Genomic DNA, 18,628 nt, shown 5'->3' on the forward strand with positions numbered 1-18,628 from the left:
TGACTGTGTCCAAAGCGGGCATCTTAGTCTTGGAGAAACCAGCCCTGTCTGCAGCTCAGCTCTCTTTGGCTGCAGGACCAACACGGTGGCCAAAGTTACCACTGAAGGAGTTATGCCTTGTGTCCCCCGGGATGCAGATTCTCCATTCACATCATAGCTCCAAGTCCTCTTCATACATAATCTACCTCTTCCTATTACAGAGAAGATAATCATAAAAGAAAAAATGAATAGTTCTCCCTCCATGTTGCCAAAGGTCCAGTGGCTTTTGGATGGAGTAAACCTGTCACTGGCGCTTGGCTGCAGCTCTGTGCCATGCTTGATGTCCTTCAGCAATGCCCAGTATTTCATCCGGACTCGGGGTGGCAGGTCTTGGCTCAGTAACCTGCCAGTCACCAGCTCCGTCCCCAATAGCCGCAAGGGGCCTCTGCCCGGCCTCCTGCGAAGAATTACTGCCTCTTAAGTATAAATAAATTACAGGAGCCAAAGGGTAGAGATTGCCCACATCCCATTTTTAGCAGAGAAGCCAGGGAAACGGAGGAGCCTTGTTAGCTATGCCTTTCATTGCAGAATGAAGAAGCCAGCGGTGTCCCGTGCTTAGGGACAACTGTGGGACTTCTGCCCACCATGTAGTTCGCGTTAAGACTTGCAATGGGAGGAAAATAAAATAAAGCTACCTTAGACCCTGGGAAAAGCTTGCTGTACTCCAAGGATACAAGGGATGAGTTTTTAAAGGTCTGCCCTTTTCCAGCTGGACTGCAGGGTCTCGCAAACCTGGCAAATGCATTTGTCGCCATGTTCTCGGCTTTTGAGCTGTTTGCTATGTTTGGCTTCGTATGCTATTGGAGTGCCTTTGCTTTGATTTAACCTTGACTTGCCTCCAGGGAGAGCTGCTGAGCGAGCACATCATGCGGCCATGCTGGCAGGCTGTGGGTCTGGCATATGAGATGGCAAGGGCTGAGCGTTCCTTGGCACGGCACAGCAGGAGAGCCCGAGGGCCAGCAGGCAGCCCTGCATCCCCAGGGGAGGGGACGGGACAGGATAGATGGGATAGGATGGGATGGTGTCGGATGGGATGGGATAGTGTCGGATGGGATGGGGTGGTGCTGACCCCGGCAGTGCACAGGCCCCCGTATCGCCTCCATCATGGGCAGGATGAGCTCCTCAGCCCGGGGCTGACCCACTGACAAGGGGCTGGCTGTAGGAGATGACTGTTTTCCCACCACCACCCCACTCCTCAGCTGGGAGAAGCAGCTGTGCTGCAGAATTGCCTCTTGCACCCCCTGAAACCAGAGTTTAATACTGAGGCTAATGAGAACCACCATCTCTGAACTTCAGTGTCTGGGCATTTTATCCACCTGGCTAAATCAGACATAAGCAGGACAGAATCACCTTGCCCAAGTGGCGTTTAGTTTGCCTCCCAGGAGTTTGCGACAAGCCCAGTGGGCTGCTCCCCTCTGCAACAAAAAGGCTGGATGTGGGGAGGGGAGCTGAGCTCAGTGGCTGAGGATGCGTTTTCTTGCCCATTGCTTTTCTCCACCTTTGACTGCGGCCATGAAACGCAAACCCCAGGAAAACTGTCGGGGGCAAATCCTCACGTAGATGCTGGGATAAAACCCCATGAGGAGGGAGAGGCACGACGATTTATGAAGTGCAGTGAAACAGCCTGCATGGGCATGTGGATGTCATGAATGGTATCTTATGAGGGAGACTACATCACAAGGAGTTCTTATGTGCAGATACGTTTCTTTTGAGCATTTGTTTTGGTTTGTTTTTTTTTTTTTTAAAGAAATTAAAAGACTCCTCTTTCCTTCCAAGCTTCCAGGAACTAAACAATTGAACACAAGGTAGTGGTGTATTATTTTTTTTTTCCAGTTGCTTATAAATATAATTTATTACCTGTTTAAAAATTCTTTCTTACACTTTGTACATGTCAGGCTGACAGAATAAATGCAGGCATTTACAAACAGAGGGAAGGAGAAAAAGGGAGGGGGGTAAGAGGCACACTCAGAACTAGTAAACCACACCTCCACTGTACAGCAATACAAATAATGCAATGGCTAGCACTTCTCTGGTAGTAAGTCAGTTTTTAGAAAAGGAATTGCATAGAAGATACAGCAATAGGGAAATCAAAACCAAAATAGTTCTCCAGATCTGAATAGCAAAGAAAATGAACCCTGGTAGAGCTGAGACATGGGAAGAGGAGGGAGAAACTCAATAAGCCCTCTCAGCCTGGGTTCCACAAACATTTCATTTCCTATGGGCCCTCCTTCTTTGCTTTAGAAAGGTACCAAAGGTACCATCTTCATGGTTTCTGGGTTTTTTTTTTTCACTCTTCAACATTAACAGACAGAACATGTGTTAGCAAAAAAGTCTACCACACAGATGTGCCAAAACGGTAATGCCAGGTAATGCCATAACTTCTCTGTCTCAGCTGTGTTACGCACCCTGCTTCAAAGTAGGTTATTGACTCACGGCTCGAGGGGCGTTTTTGCAAGGTGCCTTGCAAGGTCTATTGGAGAAGAGTGTTTTGCTTCTCCTTCTTTCTAATTTTGTTTACTTTCCAGACTGATTTTGCTTTTTATTCATACTGTTTAAGCTCCCAAATTCACTGGCAAGCCGTAGCAACAGCCAGCTGGCAGCAGCCAAAGAAGCTCTCGGGGCCACGCAAGCTTTTCTCATCTAGGGGCTATTGTCCCACCAGCTGCAAGCCGGCAGCTGGAGACCGGAGTGCCAGTGCTCAGAGAGCCACCTCACCGCTGCAGGAGGGCCCTGCCTGATCACATCCTGCTTCTTCACAGGCATCGAGAAGTTACTCGCATGCCATGGCATGGGATGCTTTTGGAGAAAAGGGCAGGCCCAGGGTTCAGCACACGTAGCAATTAATTTATTTGTAAGCAGTCGAGGAGACTGAACCACTATTAAATACATTTAACCAGCATCACAGAAAATGTGAAATACCTATTCGGTGATAGAGGTTTGTGGGAACTCTGGATTATCATTGCTTTTTTGTACAGGCAGAGCTTATCAAAGGACTTTCCAATAAAGGGATTTTCAGATTTCAGGGAGCAGGTGCCAAGCTTAAAGGACTAGTAAGTAAATAAACTAAATGCTCCTATTTCAAGCAAGGAGCTTGACCTACCAAACTTGACGGCTCATTTCTGTGGCTTTGGTTCAAGTCCAACTCTAGTTCCTTGCCAGTTTTTACTCTGTTGGTTCTCGATGTACTCCCTATTTGACCTTGCAGTGATGATACAGCACTGAATTTTGACCTTCACATTCCCAAGCAAAAGTTGGTCCTAAGAGGATGCCTACAAATAATATCAGAGCTAAAAGCCTCCAGCAGTAGGTGTCCTTTATTTTCTCCTCCCTGTCTGTCTATATATGTACACACACACACACACACTTTGCATTTCTGTTAAATTCCCACTTCAAAGGATGTCTGAAATACATGCTTCAGCATTTAAAAATCTGCAGTGCAGCTCATTTTATGAACTCAAGGTTTCACACACAAGCTAGGAATGGATTGCGGTGGTGACCCCAAAGTCAATACCTCATTGGAGTCCTTGCGGGAGAAGGGCCAAAGGTTTGGTTTTCATTCACAAACCACTCCGATCTTTGCACTGCCTGATATTAAGCAAGCCAGCGTGCAAACGATTAGTTACTTCATGGCCAGATGAGAGCCAGAGTAATACCTGAAAAGACTTCTGAACACTCAGTAAGATAGTCTACAAAGTGCCCTGGACATGAGATTAAAAAAAACCAACCTCAACAGTATTATCTTGTTTAAAATTAACCTCAGAGCTCTGGTAACTACTTGGCTAGAGCATACAATGGTCTAAGGGCCCCCCCCCCCCCCCCCCCCTTCCCCATACCCTCCACCCCCCAAAACAAGAAGAAAAGGAGAACCAAAAAGAAACTATTTTAGGTAGCAATACTAGACATTAGGGCACTGTCCACAGTGCTTACAGCATGTAAATACATTTATTCTATATGTAAGCAACAGAAATAGCACGAAACCCAAGGAACAGACATGTTTTGCTCTGTGGGCATCCCAAACTCCAACATGTCTCATGAGTGTCTGCATTTCTGCCAGTGATACAGAAAAAAAAGAGTCTCGGTCTTCCATGGAAGCAAATCTTGACTCAAGAGACCTCTTGAGTGCCTCAAAACTTTTGAGATTCAGCACTTAGGTCTTGCACTGTTTAGCGAGATACAGTGGATCAGCTGTGATCAGAAAATTCAGAAGAAAAAAAAAAAAACAAACCCCAAACTTACCCTATACACTGACAGCCACCTTTACAAGAACACAACACAACAAGAACTGAAGAAAAATCAGGTGAAAAGGACTGCCTCCGATAGCGTTTCTTACTCGGACATTAAAGGTTTTCCTTGAAGTCAGCAGGTATTTTATATATATTTATATAATATATATATTATTTATAGCACTAGCAATCAACGTGTAATGAAGAGATGGTGTGAAGAGCAGTGAAACTGCTACAGCACATAGCCGAAGGTGGACAACTAAAAGGATAAGCATTTAAAAAAGTGGTAATAACTGGAGGATAAGAAGCCTGCAGCCATTTTTTTTGTAAAAGTAGATGTGCTTACCTGACATAAAATGTTACAGTAACTCTTAAGAGTCTGTCTGCCAAACTTCTTTGCCATTTTTCAAGAGCTGCCCCACGGGAAAGCCTTTTCCCGAGCGATGTTGCTCGCCGTGGTGGCGGTGTGTTGGAGCTCAGCCCCACGAGATGGCACTGTGTCCACGCAATCCAGGCAGAGGGACTGCTGCTGGTTTCTCTCCCACCAAAAATAATACTCTGAGCGTATCTGGCCACCCTTGCTTCCCACCCTCCCTCCTTGGGGCAGCATGATGAGGATGCTGAGGGGTGCGCACCATCAGCCCGTCCCAGAGCCCTCACCCCTGCTGCACATCCTGCCAGTGTGGTAACCCTGGAAACAAAAAAACGGAGAGCAAAATTAATGCAGGGGGAGTGTCAGGTGAGGTGGGAGCTGCCGCAAGCAGTGGTGGCAAAGCACAAGTGCGGAGCTGCTGGGATGAGGTGTGGCTCTGTGGAGGAAACATCCCTGTCCCTGGCACCTTCTACCTGCCCTGCCAGGGCTGGGGCAGCTTGCACAGCACCACACTAGGACACTGCAAAAGCTGATGGAGCAGGGGATGGAGAAACCATCCAGCCTGTGATTGCAGTGGGTGAGGGAAGGTTTCTGAGCAGTTGGGACGGAAGAAGAGCAGCTCCACCTCCTAGCGATGGTGATGCCGCTGCCCTAGTGATGTTCTTGACCACCATCTACCTCTGTGGATGCTCCTTTTAATCAGAGCATGCCTTTTCCTCTCAATAAATCCCCTTTACAGTGACACAGTAAAAGGAAAATGCCCCAGAATATTTTAAGAAAGTTGCTCATCTGTTTTTCTTGAAGGAGGCATCAGGGGGTAGGTCAGAGAGCTGGCAAAAGGAGCATCGACTCATAGCAATACAGATTACTACGAGACACTTTCTGGCAAGGCCCCGGTGAGAAGGGTGCACATGCTGCCTACCTAGCAAAAGCTGAGAGCCGGGAGTACCAGTGAACCTGGGCATCAGCTAACAAAGACTGAGCTGAAGAGGGGAAGGGGCCGAAGGACAGTTCAGCTCATGCCTTGGAAGAGGAGCCACGCAGGAAGGACGCGTGGGAAGGGGGAAGAAACACAAACTAAGTACAACTGGTTACACCTGAAGATGGCACAGGAGGGAGAAAAGCTGAGACCTATCTTTTAAGAGCCATTTTAGAGCTCCAAAGTGAGTAAAAAAGTAGGGAAAGGGCAGAGCTGGAAGCCCCAGTCGAAGCCTCCTGAAGTCGAAAGCAAGATTTCCATTAGCATTGCAATGGGCTGCATCAGATGCTCAAGGTGAAAAAGATGGATGTTTGTGGAAAAGATGCCCTTTGGCATCGCCACAGTCAGAGAAGGCGGGTCTTACGCAGGCAAAATGCAGACAGATGTTGAAAGTTAAAATGTATGTGTTCTGGTCTCCGGTTTTGACTGAAATGCAGGTTTTGCAAACTGCCGGGTTACCTCTTATGAGGAAGGGAGTGCTTTGTGATCACTGCCCAGCGGTCAATCAAAACCCCGCTGGTGTCAGGGAGCTGAGAAATTAAAAACAAAAAGTCCCAAGCCTATGGAAATGTCAAATGGGAAAAAGGTCAGATGAAATTTTCCTTTCATTTTGACCAATGACATTTTCAAAGTTACCTTTAAAGGTGCAATCTGGAAAGCCTTGGGGAAAAACAAAACCAAAAACACAAAAGAAAACAAACCAGCTCCTGTCTTGGGAAGCAGCTGAAGCAGGAATACATGCGTGGGCAGGTTATGTGTGTGTGCACAACAGCAATAACCAGGGCCTGGCTGGAAACCTGGAGCAGACGTGCTGGGGAAGAAAGCCTTCTTTGCACCAGAAGTAGAGGACAGACAAGCCTGGCAGTAAAACTACTGTGATCCTATGCGCTGTCATGTACCAAAAAGTCAGTCTTTTCACTGAGCAGAAAATAAGTTTGCAGTGACAACCGAAAAAGCAAGAGTTTGCTCCTTTTGCCAAGTTCCCACTTCACCTCTTTGTGGTGGCCAAGAGGGACGTGGCCGAGAGGAACCAATGTCCCCCCCGTCAGCCAGTGAGGACCTGCACCGCCCTGCCCAGGCAGTGGAGGGAGCGCAGTGCAGGCAGCAACTGCAATACACAGGATTTCGACTTCACCACTCCACCATCCTACACTGGCCCATGCAGCAGAGGCTTCCCTGGCTGCAGCAAGCTCAGGGAGAGCAGCAGAGATCCGCTGAGCGCATCTCACCCAGAAATGACCCAGTAGATGAATCCTAGCAGCCCTGACCACCACAAACATTATGGGAGGAGGTGGGTTTCAGTAAGAGTCAGTACCTGCGGCTCTATGGGAAGCTAACGGGAGCTGGTGGCTCTCAGACCGCTTCAAAGCAAAGCAAGACATACGGAGGTCCACCTTAGACGCACAAATCAGATGGTCAACGTCAGTGCCTCCACATGCTTGCATCCATGCTCCTGAAACAGTGGGCTACATGTATGTGGACTGGGAGGCTGTCACTGGTTCACAGCCACCTCAGGACAGGATTGCTTCTTGGAGCAACCTGGAGGCACCAAGGTGGTGCAAAACATCCCATGGAGGGGTGCTGTTTGGATCCTTTGCGGTTGCAGATCAGTGACTTCAGCAGAGCATCACCAGTTTATACCACCTTTGCATTGGGCATGAAGCACAGCAATGCTAACATAAGGTGAGCAACCCTTGTGGGCTAGCAGAGGACTTTGGAGGAGGAGTACGACGGCTGGAGAAGGGAAGGACAGACAGCATATAAAGGGATGCGTCTTAGAAGACCTTCAGGAAGGGGACAACAGGTTCCATAAAAACGGGAATGATTCATTCTGCTGCTGACAAAATTAGAAATAAAGTAATAATGATAATAATAATAATAATAATAATTATAATCCTTGCACTAGATACTAATTAGTAAATAATTATCATAGCAACTTCTCTTTTTAATTTTTTTCTGGGTTTCTTTTTTTTCCCCCAACCACTCTGAATTGCATATCTGGCCCCCTCATATGGCAAAGGGGTGGAAGGGTGGTGTTATATTATGAATTGAAAATCAACTCCGATCCTACGTTCCCCACTGTCCTACAGCTATTCTCCACACAGGTTCAGTGGGACTGCCTTGGGGAAGGAAGGGGATATGTGTGTTCCTGCTTAGCACCCAGAGTACCTGCTTTCCAGATGCACACCTCTTAAACTATGATTTTCTTGTTTGTTTGGTTTTTTTACAAGTAGGTCTAGGAAACAGAACAATGACAGGAGGATCATTGTGAGACAATCGATGTGCAGAATTGTAGCCAAAATCTGAATTCACCAGAAACCAATAAGCTGAAATAGCCACAACCAACTGTCCATAGCCTTGTCTAGAATGGCTTTAAACAAAAAATATAAAGAGCCATGGACAGTCTCCTTACCCCTGTCCAGAATTTGATGTAAACAACATCCATAGAAACTGGGATTGTTAAGAAAGTTTATCCATATATCTGGATAGCAATAAAAAGCGTTTCCTAGGAAACTGTAAAAACCTGTACCAAGCAGTGTACAGCCAAGCCGAGAGGAACATTAGGTTGATTTATATTTTCAAGGTACAAGTTTGCATGATTTCTTTTAGATCCTGTGATAATGTACAAGGAGAGCACGTGTGAAGGTCAGGGCTGGGTTTTTTTTTTTGTTGTTGTTTGTTTGCTTGCTTTCTTCTCTGAAATGTCTCTTGTGTAACTCATTGGTCTGGGTTTTCATTTCAATTCTCGTTTGTAATAACAGGGCATTACCACTCCCTGCGTCTGTCCTTCCTGTTCACGGCAAGGCTGCATCAGTAATTTCCTTCTGCTGCCAAAGAAACGACGGTTTCGTGTCTTCCCATTTCTTCAAGAACCGCCGCCAGCATGCTCAGGTTGCCGTCAGGGAAATTCTGGGCTTCCCAGAGATCCAGGATCACCCCGGTGGGACTCGATTTAGTAGCAAAATAATTTAGGTACCTGCAACAAGCCAAAAGGAAACTCATTTTCTGAGCTGCATGAAGGCTACCTGAATTTTTATGATTTCAGCCCATCCCCATTGCTGGTGCGGTCAAGGTGCTCATCTCCTGTGCAGTCAGTCTGACCAGTCTGTAGACACATCTGCTGTCATTCATCTTCACCAGGACCCTTTTGCACATCCCTCCCAGGGGGCTTCACTGCCCGACCACACATAGGCAGCCCTGCTCACCTGTCCAGTTTCAGCTTGTGGGCCAGCATCCGCCAGTCGTGGCCCCTGGTCTGGGGCGCGTCCAGGCTGCTGCACAGCTTTTGCCTTATTGGGAGGGGGATGCTGAAAGCGCTGGGCCCTACTATGGTGGTGATGGTGCCTGCTGAGTCCATGGGGGGATAATCGATGCCAGTAGGTTCCTGAGGTTGGAAAGAAAGCAAAAAAATATAAAAATACAGCAGTTTTGTTACTGAGTGCAGAAACGATTGTAGAAGTGTATCCTCTGAGACTCAGTGCTTTTACTTGCATTAGAGGGGAGCAGCCCTCTGCTAATCAAGCATTTATGTTGATCAGCTGAAAAAGAAATATTTATAACTGACTTTGGGTAGACAGCAGATTTTTTTTTTCTTTTCTTTTTTTTTTTTGGAGGGTGAAGATTACTGTGGCTGGACAAAATTGAGCCCAGCTTAATTAATCTCTTACTGGAAACAATGAAAGATCAGGCACTCTGACACATTTAAGAGCAAATTGCTACTACTAGGGCAGAGCTGGGCTTTCCTGGCTTGGCTGGCAGGACCCCCTTCCCGGCTGCCCCCCAAGCCCCCCATGGAGCCAGCACTGGGCTCATGCCGCTGACATCCCTCTGGCAGCACCCACGCTCTCTGAAGCCTCTGATGCAGGGCAGACCATGGAGAGACAGTTAATACCATCCCAGGCACAAGCTGATCCCTCATTTTCATGCAGCTTTAACTCTGTGCTGGAGATAGATGGAGCGTGTGTGCTCGGGGGGGCAGCTGTTGGCCTCCTCCCCAAGACCAGCGCTGCGCTCAAAGGTGGTTGCAGCAGTGTTTCAAGGGGAAAGTCACCTCCAAAGCCAGCCTGTCCCCTGCGGGTACGGGGTTGATGCTCTCTGATGCGGTCCTCAGCTGGGAGGCTTCCCATGACACAGTAGTAATGTGGCCCACTGGGAATAACAAGCGGTTGGCTCTTCTCGGCAAGGATTTTATCTCTTCCTTGGCCTGGAAGGATTTAGCACCCACAGGTAGATAGAAAGAGGGGCTCAGTAGCTGGTAGGACAAGGGTAGTTGGTCAATTTGGATGGTTGGATTTGCTTAGGAATGACAAGGTCCTGCAGGATGGCTGAAAGCCTTGCCAAACCCCATCGACACTGACTGGTCGCCCGACTGTGCAGCGGGGACTCTCCTCCCACACACAGCACTTGTCATCTCCAGCTACCAAAGCACATGATGGAAAAAGCAGCAAGCAGGGCTGGGTCTCCTTTCATGCCTCTCACCCGCCTTCTCAATTGCTCTCCTTTGCAGCGTGACAGACCTGAGGCTGGGCTGGCAGAAACAGGGGAGCTGCTGCATCTCCACCTCTGCCCAAGTCACGGCCCCAGGCAGCCAGAAACACCCGTGCAAAAGACTCGTCGTTAAATGTCAATTTGTTTTCTCCTCTGTGAGCTGTCTTGTTCCTTCATGTCAAGCTGGCTGTTGGGAAGGCCCTGTAAAACCTGAAACTGTCTCAAAACCAGGTAACGCCCAGCTTAAGCTGCCATCGCAAATCCCCCAGGAAGCTTGTTGGAGGTGCTCACTGTCACGCAGTCTTTGGCTTCCCCCAAAAAAATGTATGCAGAGATGGAAAGGGGAGAGCCAGTATCCATGACCAATGAACAGAATTAAACCTCTTTTGCCTCCACTCTTTTATCCACACCAATTAATGCTCATCCACTCTATAAATATGCCTTTTTTTGCATTTTTTTTAATTTAGAAATGGCATTTTAGGCAATCAGTGAAATTTCTAACCAAGGAAGGTTTATGCCACACTGTAATGTCCTCAGTTAACATGCCCAAAGCAGTGCCGAATGTGGCATCCCTACTTGGGCGCCAAGGCCCTGCGTCGCAGGCCGGCTGGCCGGCCCAACCCCACCGCTTTGGGCAACGAGCTACTGTCCTCTAACTGCCTGGCAGCGGGGGCTGCCCGGGAGCCGGCAAAATGACTCGTACGCCACCGCTGCTGCCTGCAGGCTCACCCACGCTGGCAGGTCAGAAGCGGCTGTAGGGTGGTGACTGGTGGCATCACAGATGGACAACCTTCCCTTTTTATTCTGGGCCAAGGGACACAAGCGATACTTTGAGGCAGTGCTGCCCTGGCTCTCGAGGTGGCCTGCTGCCCCAGGTGCATCAGGATGGCTGCAGAGGGAGCCCAGGTATCCATGGCGGTGCCCTGGTGCTCTTTTGGGTGAGTACCGACAGCACAAGATAAAAAGGGGGCTTCAAAAACAAACGGTGGGAAACCTTTATCTCACTCTTCCTCTTGCCTCACAAATTCGCATGTTTTGGCACTCATTGCATTTGTATTTTTGAAGTCCCAGTGGAAGACACTGTATAAAGCCAGAATAAGACAGTTTAATCTGCAGAAGTTTTACATCCTTTACAGGGGACAAAAAACAAAGCCTATAAAGGGAGGATGCAGGAAACGGTGTTACTATATTTTTACCACAGGGTGACAGAGGCAGAGAGGCAGATCCAGCAACAAGGAAAGGCACCAGCATGGTCCTGCAATGCCTAACCACTAGCTGCCTGCCTCCCCCACAAGAAGAGAATAATGTGTGCTATTGAAATCACCAGAAGCAAACCAAACCAGACACCATCTGAAAGCAGAGACCAAAACCCTTACATGACCTTGTTAGTCACCAGAAGAAAGTGTGAGGAACCATAGCTAAGGTTTCCTGATGCCTGGTCTGGTGTCTTTATGACAACAACCCCTTCCTCTTATGCCTCTAGAGGCATACACATCGGTTTCCAGGTTGCTGCTATTCCACTTCCAGGTAACTTTTGTCATCAAACCAGCTGAGTTTTAGGCTTTTTTTCTAGTAACAAAGTTGACACAACCTTGTATGCCATCCCTTAGCAGCCCAAGGTCCTCCTGCCCCTCACCTGGGCTCAGGAACATCACTACATGTCAACCAGGAGGAGCAATTTTGCAGTAGGCAGCCTTGGTAGTGGCGGTATTATCCCCTCCCTCTATTCATCCCTGATGGATGGGATTGCAGCACAAGACAAGAATATTATCCTGTTCCCTCTGAATCCATTACCAGGCCCTATTACACACAAGCAGCTGAAGATGATTATAGTGTATACTTGCATTTCATTAGTTACTCTCATTTCTTTCTCTTCTCTGTGAGGTTAAATTAGAGATTACCTCAATGCAGCACTTATTACAATAATTGTTTATGATACTTGTTTTACCATCTGTCTTTAATGCTGTGTAGTCCCCAGCTGAATATGTAACTTTACACCAAATAACCAAGCAGATGTTATGGGTAATGGCACACACCGCTGGGGCCCTACAGCACAAGTAACTTTTGTCTGTGGTCTCCCAGCCCTTCCCCAAATCAGCCAGCAGCGACTGCTGCCCAAGAGCCTGCTCTTTGTAGCTGCCAAGCTGCCAACAGCCACCAGCACATTCACTGAAGTCAATGCCACTTCACACCTGAACATGTCGCTTGGTCTCAGCCCTAAGCTTGACTGCCCCAAGGAGCGAAAATTCTCCAGGTGCTACGTAGCATCAGCAAAGATGTTCCAAAACTTATGATCATTTTTCTACTGGAAAATGTCAGCTGTCAAAAGAAAAATTGTTGAAGATAATAGTCAGGATTTGTAGCAGTAGCAAAAGCTGAGGAGAAAAGTCTATTGCAACTAGACCATCTGATATTCTGTCTTGCACAGCAGTTATTATGTGGGAACAGAATGGAGTGGCTCATGCAAACATATGGCAATGACATTTTCCTATTCTCCTTCCTTCCTCTCCAGGGAAATGTCGGGTATGATGGTCTTGTAGACTGCCAGGAAACAGGACCATGCAGTGCTTCACAAGATGCGTTAGGGAGTGGTAGTCAAAGAGCTCCTCCACACAGACACAGAAAGGTAGCACTAGCAGGGAAACCACAGCTGCCCTCCTCCCTCCCTTGAAGGGGGGATGCTCCCTTCCAGATGAGAGAAACTAAGGGAAAATGCAACAGGAGATACAAAGCAACGACTTAATCCATCCCTTATGTCCATCCCAGCAGTCAGGAGGGAAATGGGAAGCACTAAACAGGTAGTAATGAGAAAAGATGTACCTCCTTAGCCCTCCCACGTTCCTGCAGTTGGATATAGAAGTACATGGATGTCATTTACCTCTGAGATGGAGCAGTTGAGCTGGAAGATCTGCCCTTCTCCTTCAACCTGCCGCACACAGAGTTTGCACACCAGCTCCAGGGTATTCAGGCTGAACCTTTCCAGCGTGAAGGTGCAGTGCAGGTTCTTCTGGCATCCACTCCAGATGTGGTAAAAGGGAATCTCCTGCAAGAGAAAAGCAAAAAAAAAAGGTATAGTAAGGAAGGGATGAGGGACCAGGGCACGGATGCTATATGACCAGAGACCAAGGGTTCCATGCTACTGTCACTGCAAATGGTCCAGGGAAAAAAATGTCCACGGCACTGCAGCCTGGCACTGGGTGTTTTTTAAACACCCCTGTGTGTCACTGTATTTCTTTAAGCCTCACTGCTAGGATCCAATGTGAATGGTTTGTGCTGCTCACCTGATATTTAGCCAGCAGTTTGCTCTTCCAGAGAGAGTGGGCAACGTCATGAATGGACAGGCGGAGGTTGTGGGTGCTTCCCTTAAAATGCAAAGCTTTGGGTTCCTCCAAAAGCTGCCCACCCATCTGCCGCTCCAGCTGGAGGACCTCCTGTGGTATGGCGATAACAAGAAGAAAGCGGTCAGGTTTCATTAAGACAGCACACTGGTCTTCTGATTCCTCAAGATTGACTCCTGTAGGCACTATAACTTGTATAATACAGAAAAAAAATGCACAGGCATTGCACAGACTTGTGTTTCCCTGTGAACTAGAATTGCAGTAGTGGATCTGAGTATAACCCCCTCGCCCCCATCATACAGCAGCAGCCCAGCAGGGGTGCAGGCACCCATGTCTACTTTGGGAGACATGGCATTATCTGACATGTCCTATAAGCAGAAAGCTTCGTTGCATGCAATTATATTGAATGCAAAGACTTTGCATAAAGGCACTGTTTGAATACTGAAATATATCAGTCTTCTCCATCGCTCACCAAACTGGACATCTAATGGTAGCTTTACTATTTTGCTTTTGGAAGCTCTTATTTGCATAGATACTGCTGGTATGGGACCTGTGCATACTGCTGGTCCTTCAGCTTGCAGCCTCCTGCCAAACTGCTCCATGACAGAGCGGTACAGGAGATAGCAGATGCCTACTCTGAGACTAACAGTCAAGCAGCATGGTATAAAAACAAGAGCAAGACACCATGATGGAGCATTTTGTACATATGAATACATAGGTTCAGGGTTACTGAAATATTTATCTTGTAATTAAAAGCTAGTAAGCGAAGAGTCTGGTCATTTTCTGCAGCTAAAAATAAATATATGCCTGTAACTAATGAGAACACAGCGGATCGTTGCCTACAAACAGCCTAATTGTAGTCCACAAGGAAAAAGCAAGTACAAAGGCACCTACATGAGCCCCATTAGAAACCAACACAGCCAAACTCAGCCATATTTAATCACAAGAGCCAACCAAGCAACCAGTCTCATGTGGTCAAAGCCAATGCCACACAGAGTGAGCGCACTCAAGGAGTACGTGGGCACACACACACAAATCAGGATGCTAACCCAGGCCAACTACAGAGGTCTCCGTTTTAGCTAAGCACAAAACAAGCTACTCTTGATCACGTTCAGGATCTAGTCAGCATACAAGAAAAGCCCCTGTCTCTGGCAAGCCCAGCACCTGGCAGATACTGAAGCTAAAATGATGTTCGTTTATCAGCCATTAGGGGAAAAGAAACAAAATCAGGAAACCTTTTAGATTAAGGTTATGCCAATGAATCAGTTCCAGCTTCTTTCCAGTGCCCCCTAATTACCTCGTCAAGATGTCTAAAGAGCAATCGATAGTAATTATCTGATTACTATAGATCTTCATTACATCCAAATTACCTCCCTGGAAGGGCCAGAAGACAACTCGCGGCACTGTGTGAGCTAATTGCAGATGCCACCTCTCAGGCACGCAGGGCACAGGGGCTGAATGACCGCTCCTGCCTGTGCAGTGCCAGCCCTGGGAGCTGCACTACCGTGGGGAAAAACATTGCAGCGTGATGCTGCACCATCCCACCCACCAAATCTGGGTGTCTAGTTTCAATATCCCACTTTTGGTAACCACCTTTGGTCACCGTAGCCCCTCTACATGCTCCAATTGGAGGACGCTGAGCAGCCTGTGCTTCTCCCATGCCGCTCAGCTAATTAATTCAGAATTAATTTGGAGCCACGATTTGCACAGCCCTTCAAACCTGAAGGCTGGCTCTAGCCATACGGCATTTTATTCAGAGCAGTGCTTATCCCGCTGGCTGGCGCCTCTATGCCCCCCTGAGCCAAAAACAGCTGTGCATTGCTTGCCCTGTGCAAAGGTGGCTCCAGCCACCCTCACTATCGCCTCTCACCACGCCTGTGGGCTGGGACTTAAGCCCTTACACTCTTCCTAGGACAGGGAGCTGTGTAAGGCATCGCTCCACCATCAGTGCCACCAGGACAGCCACAACCTGTATTTGGAAAGGGCTTCCTCATTAACGGGGCACAAGCAAGCAATGGCATTCAGTTTAAGCTGTTGCCTTTCTTCATTAGAGGGAAAAATACGCATTAAATAACCGAGAGATCACATGCCTGTCGTGCACCACGAGGCGGGTTGGGGGGTGCCACCCTGCTACAGCCTGAAATCATTCACTCGCCACCAGTGTGGGAGGCAGCCGTTTCCGTGCACCCGGCTGCTCAGCCCTGGCTATGCTGCCACACGCAGCTCACATACCTCAATCTCAAAGCCATACATGAATAAACAGAAGAGAATAAAGCAGCTGGATTTCTTTATAGTTATCGTATTATTACTTTTTTTTAAAGCAGACTAGCTTAGGCATCCCCCTCAAAGTGCAAAAATCAGCCTGAAAAAAAGAGGCCAGTGCTCAAGGTCACAGCTACCCTCGCCCTTCCCCAAAAAGCATTTTTGTAAGCATCCCACCCGGGCAGCTCAGGACCTTGTGGGGCAGAGGATGCTGCATGTGTGATCAGTGCAGAGCCCACTCTGCGCCACAGCCCCCAGGAACGCCTCCAAGCCCTTCCCACAATAACCGAGCCCTTATTGACGACAAGTCATTACACTTCCCTACTGTACTGCGGGCGCCGGCAGTTTGGCAGCAAATGCTTACTCTGCATGATGAGAGGAAAAGCCTGCTGGATAAATACAGCACTGTGTCTTATACCACAACTGCTTGTCTTCCTTTGGTGGCTGTTAGGACACATTCAGCATATGGTACACTCATTCCTAGTTGTAAATAATAACAGAATGCATTTGGTTGCCTATTAAAATAAACACATAATCCCCTACAAAGGCTCTTCCAAACCTCAGACATCCCAATGTGGGAACATCTCACGCTGCTCTTCCCTCCCCCTGCCATGCCTTGCCTGGAGCAGCCAGCCCCAAGACACCGAGATGTTGCAGCTGGTGCCTTGCTTGCTGCCTACAACTTTCCCACCCTCTCCAAATTACTTTTAACCTCAGGACCCACTGGTCCAGCCCTGTCTGCACGCCTTGCCCCACACAGCCAGTGGTAATTGCCTGGTGAATGCCTCCCCTTCGGCAATATGGCAGTGCCAAGGACCTCCTCCCAGCATGGCTGGGGCTGCTGTGGTGCCAGCTGTTGTGAAAGCATGCAGCAAACACCACAATCTTTTTTTCTTTCTAAATAGTCATGATTTGAGTTTACACAACACCATCACACAGGGCTGGTTTGTACACACCGGTCCATGCTCAACCCTTTCATCTTACACATAACCCAGCAACCAGGCACCATTCTGTGACCACCTGCACAGGTCAAGGGCACCCAACCTACCCGACCCTCAAGGCAGAATGGTGGGCACTTGTCTGAGGGTAAAGGCTGCAGCTCCAGCTGGGGGGTCTGCACCATCTACCCCAGCGGCGGCCGATGCCTCCACCCGGATGGAGCTGCTGAAGGGAGAGGCTGCGGTGCAGACCTCAGGCTGCAGGAAGTGCCCAGACCTCTCTCCTGGGGCAGGGACAGGCAGCACACCTGCCCGCAAAAGGTGTGCCCAGGTGGAGGACCTCCTGCAGCAGGTGGCTGAGCTGCAGGAGGCAGTGAGAAGGCTGCATAAAATCAGGGAGGCAGAGAAGGAGCTAGATAGCTGGTTCCAAGCGCAGTCTGCAGTGGACCCACAGCCCACGACCAAACAGCCCAAAACTCCCCCACTGGCACAAACAGAAGGGAAGGGGGCCAATAACAGACGGTTGCAACGGCAAGGACCAGCAGGAGGAAGAGACTTCCCCCAAAGCCTGAGGTGCCCTTGCAGAACTGCTTCACCGCTCTGCAGACTGAAGAGGAAAGACCCGTCACACCAGGAGAGACACTGGAGCTGAGTAAGGCAGCCCGATTTGCCCCCTGTATAACAACCAGGCGCAACTAAAAGGTGGTGGGTGATAGTAGTAGGTGACTCTCTTCTGAGAGGTATGGAGGCACCCATTTGCTGACTGGACGCACTCTCTAGAGAGGTGTGCTGCTTACCAGGGGTTCATATCAGGGATGTCACCAAGAGACTGCCAAGCCTCGGACAGTCCACTGACTATTATCTGCTGATGTTGTTTCACGTGGGCACCAGTGACGCAGCCAGGAGCAGTCTGAGGACTATCAAGGAGGATTACAGAGCCATGGGAGCAGCAGTAAGGGACTCAGGAGTGCAGGTAGTTTTTTCATCAATCCTGCCGGTCAAAGGGAAGGGGTTTGAAAGGGCCAGTCGAATCTGGCGAGTCAACAAATGGTTACAGGACTGGTGCCACAGCCAGGGGTTCGGCTACTTAGACCATGGGACTCGCTTTGAGAAACCTGGTCTACTGGGGGCTGATGGGGTCCATCTGTCAGAGAAGGGGAAGAGCATCTTTGGTCATAAGCTTGCCAAGCTGGTGAAGAGGGCTTTAAACTAGAGATGCCAGGGGAGGGGAACTGCAATCCATCCCACTCCTACCAGTTTGATATCAGGGCCAGCAATAGATGCCCAGAGCCTGGAGAAGGAACCCAGGTCAGTAGGAGAGTGCCTGAAGAGCAGCACAAAGGAACTCCAGCCACTCCAGCCAGTAAGTCAGCTTCATCGGGGGCCCAATTTAAATGCCTTTATGCAAACGCACGTAGCATGGGGAATAAACAAGAGGAGTTAGAGACATGTGCATGCCTGCAGGGCTACGATTTATTGGCATGACGGAGACATGGTGGGATGGCTCCTATGACTGGAGTGTTGGAATGGAAGGATACAGGCTCTTTAGGAAGGACAGGCAGGGGAGACGAGGAGGGGGTGTCGCCCTCTATGTCAATGACCAGCTGGAGTGCATGGAGCTCTGCCTGGGGATGGATGAGGAGCCGACCAGGAGCTTCTGGGTCAGAATTAAAGGGAAGGCAGGGACAAGTGACATTACAGTGGGAGTCTGCTACAGGCCACCTGACCAGGAAGACCGAGCGGATGAGGCCCTCTATAGACAAATAGGAGCAGCCTCATGCTCACAAGCCCTGGTCCTCATGGGGGACTTCAACCACCCTGACATCTGTTGGTGGGACAACACAGCAGGGCATAAGCAATCCAGGAGGTTCCTGGAATGCGTCAATGATGGATTCCTTCTCCAAGTGGTAGAGGAGCCAATGAGGAGAGGTGCTATGCTGGACCTTGTTCTCACCAACAAGGAGGGAGGGGCTGGTGGGGAATGTGAA

At 48.7% G+C, this 18,628-nt stretch overlaps 1 protein-coding gene across 2 annotated transcripts in view; it reads right to left on the reverse strand.

The window, feature by feature from the left end:
- Nucleotides 1–3,901: 3,901 nt before the first annotated feature.
- The window catches only part of UNC5C (unc-5 netrin receptor C), a 272,875-nt gene continuing 258,148 nt past the window's right edge, over nt 3,902–18,628 (reverse strand). For both annotated transcript variants that reach the window (XM_076336783.1, XM_076336781.1), the window contains 4 exons: nt 13,384–13,533; nt 12,981–13,145; nt 8,821–8,999; nt 3,902–8,591 (listed from right to left, as the gene is read on the reverse strand). In XM_076336783.1, the coding sequence (XP_076192898.1) occupies nt 8,426–8,591; nt 8,821–8,999; nt 12,981–13,145; nt 13,384–13,533 (660 nt within the window). In that variant the 3' untranslated portion in view covers nt 3,902–8,425. The remainder of the gene's footprint in view (nt 8,592–8,820; nt 9,000–12,980; nt 13,146–13,383; nt 13,534–18,628) is intronic.

The sequence above is a fragment of the Aptenodytes patagonicus genome, chromosome 4 (genome assembly GCF_965638725.1).
Source record: "Aptenodytes patagonicus chromosome 4, bAptPat1.pri.cur, whole genome shotgun sequence".
Taxonomy (NCBI): Eukaryota; Metazoa; Chordata; class Aves; order Sphenisciformes; family Spheniscidae; genus Aptenodytes; species Aptenodytes patagonicus.